Source organism: Capra hircus, chromosome 10, assembly GCF_001704415.2.
Source record: "Capra hircus breed San Clemente chromosome 10, ASM170441v1, whole genome shotgun sequence".
NCBI lineage: Eukaryota > Metazoa > Chordata > Mammalia > Artiodactyla > Bovidae > Capra > Capra hircus.
In genome coordinates this window covers 677,524-691,045 of record NC_030817.1, presented here as the reverse complement: position 1 = coordinate 691,045, position 13,522 = coordinate 677,524, and the positions used below count along the sequence as shown (strand labels likewise).

General features: G+C 49.6%; 1 protein-coding gene across 5 annotated transcripts in view; it reads right to left on the bottom strand.

The window, feature by feature from the left end:
• The window catches only part of RPS6KA5 (ribosomal protein S6 kinase A5), a 184,900-nt gene that overhangs the window by 93,323 nt on the left and 78,055 nt on the right, over positions 1 to 13,522 (bottom strand). For 3 of the 5 annotated variants that reach the window (XM_018053831.1, XM_018053829.1, XM_018053830.1), the window contains one exon: positions 10,702 to 10,920. In XM_018053831.1, coding sequence (XP_017909320.1) covers positions 10,702 to 10,920 — 219 coding nt within the window. The other 2 variants (XM_018053834.1, XM_018053833.1) reach the window with 2 other exon arrangements.

Genomic DNA, 13,522 nt, shown 5'->3' with positions numbered 1-13,522 from the left:
CTCTGTCGTCTCCTTCTGCTTCTGCCTTCAATCTTTCCCAGCATCAGGGTCTTCTCCAATGAGTCAGCTCTTCGAATCAAGGGCCAAAGTGTTGGAGCTTCAGCTTCAGCATCAGTCCTTCCAATGAATATTCAGCACTGATTTCCTTTAGGATGGACTGGTTTGATCTCTTTGCAGTCCAAGGGACTAAGGCAAACATATCTTATGGAATTAACATTAGGACAAACAACATCTGTTTCAATCAAAATTATTGATTTTAAAGTACATATTATTTACATTTCAAAACAAAACAATTAGGTGTTCGAAGCCACCTCTAAGTATCTGCAACAACTTTTCCTGATCACACTGTTCGCATCACTGTATTAGGGCATTAAGAACATGGAAACACTCACTCTGCTGAGAAGAAAGACACACTGGCAGCTAGCTGGGGGTGGTTCCGGCCGCGCATCTAACCCGACTTCACGCCGAACCTCTCCACTGGCCGTGGTTCTTCTTTGTTAACGTACTTATTTTGATGTACTTATTTTTGGCTGCTCTGAGTCTTAGCTGTGGTGAATGGGGGCCCCTCCTGCTGCGGCCCGTAGGCCCCAGGCTCAAGCCTCAGTGGTTGCAGCACTCGGGGTCAGTGGATATGGCACGAGGGCCACGTGGCTGTGGCGTGGGGAATCCTCCGGAACCAGGGATGCACCCGTCCCCTGCATGGGCAGGCAGACTCTTGGCCCCCAGACCAACAGGGAAGCCCTGTCAGAGATACACACGTTCTGTTAACAGATGGAGAAACCGGGGTCCAGCGGAGACCCTGAGCCTTGGAGTGTCACTGAAAACTGCAGACACCACCCGACGGCGTCACTCTCCACTGGGGACGCAGGGCAGCCACGGAAGGACCTGGCCCGCTTTCCAAGGCTCTGCCTAGTTCACACAAATGCATGGAAATCTGCTGGCAGGAGAGGAAGTGGCCAGCAAACCGACAGAAAGAAGGGCTAAATCCTGGGTCTCCTGCGTCCAAAGAAAGTTTCTCTGCTTCACTTTCAGCCTCCAAACACCTACTTAAATCTAGTAACACTCTGACCCATCTCCAGTCATCTAGCCTTTTCATCTCAAATCCTCTTCAGAACGTCTCTGGTTTGTATTCCTTAGGGTAGAACTTCCGAAGAGCTACCTGCCGTTCCTCTGCCCCTCACGCCGTTCAGGCCTCCTCATCCCCGCTCTCCAGGTCCTGCTCCCCTCTCATCCTCCCTCACACAGCTTCTCCTCCTCCTCCTGGACCCCGCGCGTCCGGTCTGCACTCCCCCGCGCTTCCTCCCCTGAACGGTGCCCGGCTGCTCCTTTCACTGCTGAATCTCAGGAGCAGGCGTCACGCCATGTATCACACACACCTGACGGCAATTTCTTTCCATGTCATGCCGGAGTCATCTCAATTTTTCTTCCGGTTTTAGCTCAACGTTCTGACGGTACCTCTTGCAAATGCGCTCCGGGGCATCAGAATCACTATAAAGTTCTGAATGAGGCCCAGCGCTACGCGTCAGCCGTATCTACTGAGGGAGCTCCTTCAGCTGCAGTCTGTCTCGCTTGCGCTGTAGCTGGATCACGGACCGTTCTCACTGTCGCCATCTCAGCAAGTATCCTCACCCCTGCAATCTCTGAGATGAAATTAATACTCAAAAGTGAAACTTCAGTGTCTTAAATGCCTTTGAGCTCTTGTTGAAAGGGTGACTCACAATGACAGAACTGTCTGGAAGGCAGGTGGGGCGGCGTTCATCACTGAGACTGCTCCTCAGCATCACCTTTATAAGGACCTTCGTGATTTGCTTCTTTAGTGTCTTGCGAACTCTGCTGATTAATCTGACAGTTTACATAGTCACAGATCAGCTGGTATTTTGACAAAATTATAACTAACTGACAAAGAAAAATTGTTTTCCCAGATTATTTTCCACATAGAATTCCCTCCCCCTGCAGCTAAAATGAGTGTGAGTTTTAAGGGAGAGAAACAGAACAGATGAAAATATGCTTATACTTCTTGCTGTAACCAGGCAGAGAGGCACCAAAGAAAGTTATAAAAAGAGGAATGGGCTCCATGTTGTAAGATTTGGAGAGGCTAAAAAAATATTTTAAAAAAACCCACCAATCTGCATGATGCCATCAGATATAAATTAAAACAAAGCCTGACGTTCACGATGTAGAGTTTAAAGAAAAACACAGATGCGACTTAGATGCGCTCACTGCAGGGGCCAACAAATTACAGTCCAGAGACCAAACTGAGCGCACTGCCGCGGACCCCTGACTTAGAGGGCAGCACGCGGACACAAATGGGCGGAGGCCGTCACACGCAGCAGAGCGCACTCCGGGGGCGACCGCGCAGCGCCTGCAGAGACAGACGGGGCGGCAGCTGCAAGCGCCCAAGACGGCGGTAAGCCCAGGCGTGGAGACGCCCGTGCCCGCGGGCGGTAAGCTCAGCATGTGGAGACGCCTGTGCCCACAAGAACCGTTCATCCAAAGGAACAAGCCTGGTAATCCCCAGTGAGCCAGGAACCCCAGAAGAAGCGTGATGACGACTTGGCCCTGGATTTCCATGTCTGCTCCCAAAACATCGTGAAGAGCAGAAAGGATGCCTGTGAATCTCCACGACCCACTCCCTCACCAAAACTTTGAGCCTAAGAAAGTGCACACTTGCCAACGGCACGCTGCACGCAGGCTGAGAGACAGCACGGGTGCAAAGCCCGCTGACAGCGAGAGGGCAGCGGGCGCACGGAAACTCACAGCCAGAGGCTCCGCGGGAAGAAGGACCCTCCCGACAGCAGCAACAGCGGACCGACTGCCTAAGGCCGACTTAGGAGATGCCGAGAGGAGAAAACAAGGGAAGCAGACTCCAGCCCAGGAGGAGACGCAGCATGCTCCTGGACAGGAATAGCCGGCATCATGCAAATGCCAGTTCTCCCGAAATCACTTTTTTAAAATTTAAGACCAACGGCAATTAAAAACACCCGAACAAGTCCCCCTCCAAAACTAGACAATTTGATTCTGAAGTTCACATCCAAAGTAAACAAACATGTTGGAACCCCAAAAACTCTGAAAAATAATAGAGATGAAAGACAAGGGGGTCTAGACTTTCTGAGTATTAAACCATGCTGCAAAACTTGGATAAACTGAAACGGCTTGGTAATGGCACATGACTCGACAAAACAGGTCAGTCAGTCAGGAAAGACATGAAGACGCAGAGAATTTAAGGCACGTAAAAGGCAGCACCTCAAGTCAGTGTAAGCCTGGACTTTTTAGTATACGGTGTTGGGACGTTCTCCATGCAAAAAATAAAGCCATGCAAGCACTGGAGAAACGCTGGTGGACTCCTTACAGCCCCGGGAATCTGCGATCTTTCTGACTCTGACTTGAACTCCCTAAGCCATAAAGATCTTTTTAAACAAATTCTATCCCATATAAATTTAATCAAGTTTTACATGGTAAAACATCATAAAGTCAAAAGAAAAGTGGAAAACAGGGAAGGATTTACTGTGACTATCAAAACGATTAACCTAAAAGCTCCTAGAAAACTGAGATGAAAACAAATGGGCAAAGGGCACAGACAATTTGCAGAAAAAGACCAATGACCTTTTAAACAGAAGAAAGCATGTTCAGCCCCACTAAAAAGATTTAAATTAACCCTACACCACCTATCTATGAGACAGATAAATATCCCGAAGTTTGAGACTATGCTTTGTGGAGAAACAGGCACTCTAACACAGTTCTAGTGGGGGTGTAAATGGCAAAACCCCGGTGGAAAGGTATATGGGAAATTGAAGATGCAAAAATATAGACCGAGCACCCTCTTCCCATGAATTAAGGCTACTTTTTTCCTTCGCAAGTGGGAAATGACATGTACGAGTTGTGTACTCTGGATCAAAGGGTAAGACTGGAGACAACCCGAGGATCCACCCTAGAGGACTGACTGGGTGTGTTATGGAGTGGAATGGAAACCTGTGCAGGAACAAGAAAGAATGGGCAAGAGCTTTACAAACTGATGCAGAGTGAGCCCCAGGACACACTGCGAAGTGAAAACAAGAAAGGCCAGGCAGTGTCCAGAGCAGGCCGCCTCTGACTATCAGGGATCCTGAAACACAGCACCATCTGAACGCTCTTCGACTTCTTTCTTGGAATACTGGCAATTAAAGGGACCGCATCTGGTCTTTCCATTAGAAACTATATCTCAGGATCTCAGGGTAAACAAAAAATTACAGTGGATGAGACAAAGCCATGCTTTTTCAGAAGAATGCCAACTAATAGATGCAGAAGAAATGACAGGTTTAGAAAATCACCCTTTAGTTAAAAGGTTCAAACTCCAATTACAGAACAAGTCAGTCATGGGGATGTAATGTACGGCAGGGTGGCTGCAGTTAGTAACACTGGATTGCACATCTGAAAGTTTCTGAGAGAGTAACCCTTTAACATTCTCATCACAACAACAAACAATTTTGTAACTCACAATGAAACAGTTGATTTAAGCAATGAATTACAAAGTGTTAAATGTTAAAACCATAAAGGATCAAAACATCACAGATTATTTTCACTTCTGAGGGAAAAAAATCATAACTCTATTATAAACAGATCGGATGATCACCTCTGTAATTTAGTCTGAGCATCACTAACAACCAGATCGTCGGTTTCTGCACTGTGATATGGTGTGTTCCAGTAAACATATCTAATGTCCATTTATCAAGACTTGAGCTCCGATTTCTCAAATACTGGAATTCAGCAGAGGAATAAGCTAAAGTCACTATATGTTTTCAGATCAATAAACCATGGATATAAAAAAGGGAGCACTCCACGTTGAGAGTCTTCAAGCAGACAACCAAGTGAGTGCTCCTGGTTTGAACAAACCAGCTGCAAAGGATTTTAGGGGACAGCGAGTGAAATGTGAATACACACTTGTGTGGGAGATGGCCACAAATTCTCTGCAGTCGCCACACTACGAAGCAAAGTCTACTGAGGATGTGGAGAGAAGGGAACCCTTGTGCACAGTTCGTGGGAACGTAAACTGGTGCAGCCACGATGCAAAACAGTATGGAGGTCCCTCAAAAAAATTAAAAACGGAGCCACCATATGATCCTGCAAGCCCGCTTCTGAATGTTCCTCTGAAGCAAACAAAAGCACTAACTTGAAGAGACACGTGCGCCCTCATGCTCACCGCAGCGTTGCTTACAACGGGAGACAGAGACACACCCTAAATGCCCATTAACGAATGAACGACCAAACAGAGAGAATGTGGTTTGTGTGTGTGCGCGTGTCTGCGTGCATTTCTACACGTACATAGAATGGAACATCATCTGGCCATAAAGATGAAATCCTGCCACCGACGACATCACGGATGAAGCGTGAGGGCATCACGCTAAGTGGAATCAGGCAAACAGAGACAAGTGCCTTATGATCTCACTCACAGGCGGAATCTCAAAGGAAGAAACGAGAAAAGGCAGGCTGACAGCTGCCAGAGGTGCGAGCCGGGGGCGCGGGCGAGACGGGCGAAGGCAGTCAAAGGCCAAGCCTCCAGGCAAAGACAGACCGGTTATGGGAAAGGGATGCACGGCACAGTGGCGACGGTGAGCAGCACTGGGCTGCATACCTCAAAGTTCCCAGAAGAGGAGACCTTCACAGTTCTCACCACAATAACAACAAACAATTCTATAACTATGGGTGGCGATGGCTGTTACCCAGACTTACTGCGGCGACTGTTCTGCAATACATGCAGACATCAAATCATTATGCGGTGCATCTGCAGTTAACTTACAGTAATATTGCACGCCGATTATAATATATAACGTTGTATGTCAGTTATATATGTGTGTGTTCAGTTCAGTCGCTCAGTCGTGTCCGACTCTCTGCGACCCCATGAACCACAGCACGCCAGGCCTCCCTGTCCATCACCATCTCCCGGAGTTCACTTAGACTCACGTCCATCGAGTCCGTGATGCCATCCAGCCATCTCATCCTGGGTCGCCCCCTTCTCCTCCTGCCCCCAATCCCGCCCAGCATCAGAGTCTTTTCCAATGAGTCAACTCTTCACATGAGGTGGCCAAAGTACTGGAGCTTCAGCTTTAGCATCAGTCCCTCCAAAGAAATCCCAGGACTGATCTCCTTTAGGATGGACTGGTTGGATCCCCTTGCAGTCCAAGGGACTCTCAAGAGTCTTCTCCAACACTACAGTTCAAAAGCATCAATTCTTCAGCGCTCAGCCTTCTTCACAGTCCAACTCTCACATCCATACATGACCACAGGAAAAACCACAGCCTTGACTAGACGGACCTTTGTTGGCAAAGTAATGTCTCTGCTTTTGATTATACTATCTAGGTTGGTCATAACTTTTCTTCCAAGGAATAAGCGTCTTTTAATTTCATGGCTGCAGTCACCATCTGCAGTGATTTTGGAGCCCAAAAAAATGAAGTCTGACACTGTTTCCACTGTTTCCCCATCTATTTCCCATGAAGTGATGGGACCGGATGCCATGATCTTCGTTTTCTGAATGTTGAGCTTTAAGCCAACTTTTTCACTCTCCTCTTTCACTTTCATCAAGAGGCTTTTTAGTTCCTCTTCACTTTCTGCCATAGGGGTAGTGTCATCTGCATATCTGAGGTTATTGATATTTCCTCCGGCAATCTTGATTCCAACTTGTGTTTCTTCCAGTCCAGCGTTTCTCATGATGTACCCTGCATAGAAGTTAAATAAGCAGGGTGACAATATACAGCCTTGACGTACTCCTTTTCCTATTTGGAACCAGTCTGTTGTTCCATGTCCAGTTCTAACTGTTGCTTCCTGACCTGCATACAGATTTCTCCAGAGGCAGGTGAGGTGGTCTGGTATTCCCATCTTTCAGAATTTTCCACAGTTTATTGTGATCCACACAGTCAAAGGCTTTGGCATAGTCAAGAAAGCAGAAATAGATGTTTTTCTGGAACTCTCTTGCTTTTTCCATGATCCAGCGGATGTTGGCAATTTGATCTCTGGTTCCTCTGCCTTTTCTAAAACCAGCTTGAACATCAGTAATAAGAGAATATTATTTAAAGAAAAAACATGGCGAGAAGCCGAGTCTGCTTCCCCACTCGTTAGCCCCGGGCTGGTTCTGTGCTTCAAGTGAGGCTGTGTGAGCTTCAGGGCCTCAGAGCGCCTTGCAACCCCTCCCTTCGCCCTCCTGGCTGTTTGCACAAGCTGCCCGGATGCGGCCACGATGGGAAGAAGCTGATCTGCCGCGCTGCAGGGTGAGAGCCATGTGCAGAGGAAGAGAGGGTCTCAGCCAGAGCAGCAGCAACTTTCAGACACGGGAATGACACCAGCTCAGCCCTCAAGCCCAGCCAGCCCTCCACTCTCCACCACATGAGCAAGTCCAGCCGACCCAGAGCATCACAAGAGAACATGTTATTGTTTAAGCAATAAAATTTTTAAAGTTACGCGGCAACAGACAATGAGTATCACCAGATATTAAGTGAAATGAAAATTTACTAACCAGGAAAAATATATATCATTAATCTATCAAAAGAAAAAAAAGCTGGTTACCAATCCTTTGTACAGGACAATTTCATCTTAAAAAAGTATACACACCTGCGTGCAGACACACAGACAAAAAGATCTGGAAGAATATACTAAGGTAACAACAGAGAGAGGTGCCATGAAGTAAACTCTGGGTCCTGAAAGTGTTTTCTTGTTTTTGCTTTGCCACAGTTTCTACATGCATGTATCTGCTTCTGTAGTAAAAATGAAGTTTTTTAAAGGGTCTATAATGTTTGTTTATTCATCAGAACAAAGGTCAGCCAGCTGGATCCCTGAAAAGCTTGCTTGACATGTGAACTCTTGCCATTAATCTCTAACAGTACACAAAACCTAGATAAAGTTAACCAATACACCTTTAAAGACAGTTATGGGCTGAAACGGTCTCCCCCAAATTCGCATATTGAAGTCTTAGCGCCAGTACCTCAGAAGGTGACTGTATTGGTAAGTCAGGGCCTTTTAAGGAGGTAATTAGTTATTAAAATGAGGCCGCTAGGGGAAGCGCTAATCCAGTCTGATTCGCGTCCTCCCCAGAAGAGAAGGTTTGCACACAAGAAGCAACCCTAGAGGCGTGGCTGCAGAGGGCCAGCACGTGCAGGGGTGGTCAGAGCGGCCTCCGCGAGCCGGGGCAAGGCTGGGCCAGGCCCTTGCGCACGGCCCGCACAGCAAACCCCCCCCCGGTGCTGCGGCGCGGGACATCCAGGCACCGGACGCGAGAAGGGAGACCCTTCTGCTCGGTGAGCCGCCCGGCCTCACGTGCTGTCCTGACGGCCCTGGCAGGCTGCGACCGCACCGGAGGGCCGGCTGGCACGCGCTCCAAGCACGAGGCAGGTAACAGAGCCAGAAGCACAGAGCTAGTTCAGTGGAGCCCCATTCGAGACTTCTGAAAAGCTCTGTCTTTAAAGCCAAACAGCAACTACAAACATGCACACAGAGGGTGGGAGGAAAGGCGTCTGCGGGGAGAGGAGGCGGAGGGCAGGCTTTCTGAACGCACTGGCTGCCTCGCCCACGAGGGACAAGTCCACGGTCCGGCTGCGTTCTACCCGAGCTGCCAGAAGAGACGGGCCTTCTCGTTCAGGGTTCTCTGTTTATTTGCGGGCCGCTGACAAAGAGCAAGAGTAACAAAGAAGCAACAGAAGAATCAAAACCAAAATAGGCCGCTCATCTACTTTGAGGTTGAAAGTACTATTTATAAAAACTGCACTATTTACAATGGACAACTTGGAGCACAGCACGGTCAGGGAACAGAGGAGAGCGGCGGGCGGGCAGCGGGCGCAGAGCCCAGGAGTCCGGCTCTCCCTTGGGGCTCGCGCTGGTTGTATGAGCTCAGGCATCTGATCTAACTGTCATGAGCCAGTTTATTGAAAAAGTTTGTTCACTGAACAAGAGAATCATTTACAGCGAGTCTTCCCATGGCTACTGAGACTGGGGGAGGACCAGAAACACACGGTAGGGCTCGGTGCCCTGAAGCTCAGACTCAAGCAGCCCTCCACTTCTGTCTGCCCTCCAACTGAAGGCTTGTGTTTGCACTGGAGGGAAGGGCTCCAATGCTAAAGATCTTGAAGCCATTGCATTACGATGCCCTGTCCATTACACGCTACTGGGAAAAATACAGAAGGAACTGCATTTAAAAATCAGTGAACAGCAAAGCTGACCAGATACACACAGGAGAGTAAAGGCCTGAGACACCAGGCAGATGGTCCCTGGAGTCGGGACCCTGGCCGGACAGGGAGACTGTCGCTAGTGGGTACAGAAGATCTGGGATGGTTAGGGCATGCCAAGCACTGCAAACTGGGCCTCAAGAAAGGAAAGCAATTATAGGCAGCATTAGTAAAAGTATAATTTTCAAAATGAGAGCATTTGAAAAGTCTGTTTGTGCCACTAATAATCGGAGAAATCAAGGGGCACTGCTGGACAGACGTCACGGTTCAGATCTGAGTTCCGATCTTTATTCTCAAGCTTATACAAGGCAAGTGGCTCCAGGAAATGCAGCTCCCAGCACCTCAGCACCTCTAACGAGAGGCAGTGCTGCTGCGGGGTTAGTGATACCTAGGACAGCACCGAGCAGAGGCCCGCACGCCGAAGGGACGAGAGAGCCAGCTATGCTCACAGAGCACCGCGTGTGAGAGTCCACCTCACTCAGTCCCCACAGGAGACCAGCACCAGCGTGCTGCAGCACGTAAGTGCAAGTCCTCACAGGGTGGGACTGCAGCCGTAGCAGAAGGCAGATTCTGGGATGGAGGAGAGTGACGCCAGGAGCGCGGCCATTTACTCCCAGCAGGAAGAGAGGGCGGCACGGCTTTCCTGAAAAGAAACCTGGCCAGACTTCACACCTGCACAGAGGACATTTCGGGTCCACATGCTCACAGCAGTCCAGCTCTGTCCGACAGGGGTTCCCTGGCAGCTCAAGTGGTGAAGAATCTGCCTGCAGTGCAGGAGACCAGGGTTTGATCCCCTGGTTGGGAAGATCTCCTGGAGAAGGGAATGGCAACCCACCCCAGTATTCTTGCCTGGAAAGTTCCACAGACAGAGGAGCCTGGCGGGCTGCAGTCCATGAAGGAAAGGATTCAGACAGCGTCTGCGGGTGGGAGCGGGCGTGAGCAGAGAGCTGACTGACTCGTAGGGATCTCACCTGTGTGTTCCTGAGAACGGTGGCCCACTTTCCCACTCAGCTCCTCACATCTGAATGGGATTTATCGCCCAGGGAAGCAGCCACACAAACGACTCCCGTGTTCAAGCTTAAAAAGGAGCGTGAAAAAGAGGCCCGCGAATTTCTTCAGGCCGGGAGGTCCCAAATCCAGAGCAATTCCGGATGTTCAAGGAAACGCCACCACGGAAAGAAGAACGGAAATCAAAAGATCTCGTCTCTCCTTTTGTTTTTTGAAGACTTTTTGTTTTGAAGTGGACCAGTTTAAAGCTTGCATTGAACGTGTCACCATATCGCTCCTGTTGCTCACGTTCTTATTTTTTTGGCCGTGAGGCACATGGGGTCTCAGTTCCCCGAGCAGGGGTCAAACCCTCACTCCCTGTTTGGAAGGCAAAGTCTTAACCACTGGACCACCAGGAAGTCCCAAGACTCCACCCTTCTAAGCCTGCAGTGTGCCGCCCTCGGGGCAGGTCACAGCTCACGGCCCGGGTGCGCGAGGCGAGCGGGAGGGGCCGCGGGGCGGCACTCACCCAGGATGAGGTGGAGCTTGGCCTCCGTCTGGAAGGCGTAGTGCAGCGTCACCAGGAAGGGCGACTGCCGGACGTGCTCCAGCACCTGCCGCTCCGTCCGCGTGTGCTCCGCGCTCTTGGCCTTCTGCACTATGGAGGCCTTCCTCAGAACCTTCATGGCGTACAGCTTCCCAGCGTCGTGGCCACTGACTTTACGCACGAGAAACACCTTTCCGTAAGCTGGAATGGAAAGGAAACGTCAGAAGAGGTATTAAAAGGCTACCCAGGCAGAGAGGTGACTGAGCGCAGACTGAAGGGCAACAGCGCACAAAGGAGCATTCTCTGAATGAAAAGGCCCCTTAGTACCGTTTCTGATGCTCCTTTTACACATCTCTTCGAGTTTATGCCAGACATCTCTCCAGGTCTAACCCGCAAATGCAGGTCTCTCACCACTGCTGACCAAGGAAGGCTTTCGCCCTTTCCCTGTTCTCACCTCAGGATGCTTGCTGCTGTTGAGTCGCTTCAGTCGTGTCCGACTCTGTGCGACCCCACAGAGGGCAGCCCACCAGGCTCCCCTGTCCCTGGGATTCTCCAGGCAGGAACACTGGAGTGGGTTGCCATTTCCTTCTCCAGTGCATGAAAGTGAAAAGTGAAAGGGAAGTCGCTCAGTCGTGTCCGACTCTCAGCGACCCCATGGACTGCAGCCCACCAGGCTCCTCCATCCATGGGATTGTCCAGGCAAGAGTACTGGAGTGGGGTGCCATTAGCTGTAGGTAACTACTGTTATCACGGCCAATTAACCACAGTCCAATTCTGAACAACCAGGCCATGTCAGAGGTCACAGAAAACCTCTAGACTTTGCTACTGCTGTAAACAAATATAAATAGTTCTTAACGAGAATCTAAAAACAAAAGGCGCATACATACATGAACCAAGTCTCTCAAGTGCTGCTCTATGCGCACCTTAAAAGGTCAGAGCAGCATGAGCTGACCTGCACAGACAGAAGAGACCCTCAGATTCCTGAGCCAGGGGTCGAACCTGGTACAAACAAAAGAGACCCTCAGATTCCTGAGCCAGGGGTCGAACCTGGGTGTGTCTCTCCTGCGTTGCAGGCAGATTCTTTACCGTCTGAGCCACCAGGGAAGCCTGTTAAAGTGAAAGTGAAAGGAAGTCGCTCAGTCGTGTCCGACTCTTCACGACCTCATGGACTGCAGCCTACCAGGCTCCTCCGTCCCTGGGATTCTCCAGGCAAGAACACTGGAGTGGGCTGCCATTTCCTTCTCCAACGCATGAAAGTGAAAAGTGAAAGTGAAGTCGTGTCCGACTCTGTGCAACCCCATGGACTGCAGCCCACCAGACTCCTCCATCCATGGGATTTCCCAGGCAAGAGTACTGGAGTGGGGTGCCATTGAAAGACTCTAAATAGCAAGCAATACCAACAGAATCCCCTTGACAGCTCTGGTCGGCAGTTCACAAGTTAGTAGGTGAACCTTGCCATGTGTTCCCTAAGTTTGGGCTCAGCTGGGAAAATCCTGTGTGCAGGGCTACTCTGCTCTATGTGGAGGCATTGCGGCCAAACAGGATACTATGCCCAGAGCAGACATCTGTGCTTATTCACCTAGAGAAGCAGGGAAAGGCCAGGAAGAGGCGGGAGGAAGGAGGAGGAGGAAGGCAGACAAAAAAACTGATAAAGGGAAGGAGTAGGTCCCCAGTCCACCCCTACAGGGTATAAAGTCTCTTCCCTTCTCAAAATTTAACACCTCCTGGGATGGTTGAGCCCAGTCCCACCTCTGAAGGGCTTTCATTAAGACCATTCTGGAGCTGGTCTGAGTTCTGATCCAGATCCATGCTTCCTCAGACTCTGTCCACACCTCAACAGTGTTTAGCATATAATCCTGTTCTAACCTACCCACAAATAAGGCAGTTTTAAGGGAAGGGCCTAAATATTCATTGGAAGGACTGATGCTGAAGCTGAGGCTCCAATGCTTTGGCCACTTGATGCTTAGAGTCAATTCATTGAAAAAGACCCTGATGCTGGGAAAGACTCCTGATGCAGGAGGAGAAGGGGACGACAGGGAATAAGATAGTTGGATGGCATCACCGACTCAATGGACATGAGTCTGAGCAAGCTCTGGGAGATGAAGGACAGGGAGGCCTGGCGTGCTGCAGCCCATGGGTCACAAAGAGCTGGACACGACTGAGCACTGAGCAGCAGCAGCAAGCGATGGGCTCTTACGCCACGGACGCTGCTCGGTTCAGGAGGTGAGGAAGTCAGTGAGTGCTGACTCGTGATACCCAGTGGACAGAGAATGGTGGTAACGTCCCTGAGAAGCGAGGGAGAACGGTCAGTGAGGACCAGGCAATGCAGGCTCTGTGATAAACACACTCCACACAGCCACTTGCTCGCTGCTCAGCAGCCAGTGAGGCTGGCACCGTCAGTAACCCCACTCGGCAGATGGGAGTGCAAGATGGAATCACCGAAAGGAAGTGGCCAGAGTACTTGGGTAAAAAGTGGCAGAAATGATTCAAATGGAAGCCGTGTGACTCCAAGGACTACACAATTAGCCGCAGCGATTTCTTTTTAGAAAGAGACATGCTTCGTGAGTACTAGAAATTGGATGGTGCGGATTCTATACGTAAACATACTGAACATGCTCTGGGCTGTAGAAGAAGTTAACAAATGGGCTGTGTCTTGTATCGAAAATAAAATGATTGCAAATTAAGAGTTTAGTAAGGCAGAAGCGAGCCAAAAAAAAAAAGTCAAAGGATTGTTAGAAGCTAGCAATCTAGTCAGAAGCAGTGAAATGAAGCTGGAGAATATTCTAACAAGGAGTCCTTACTA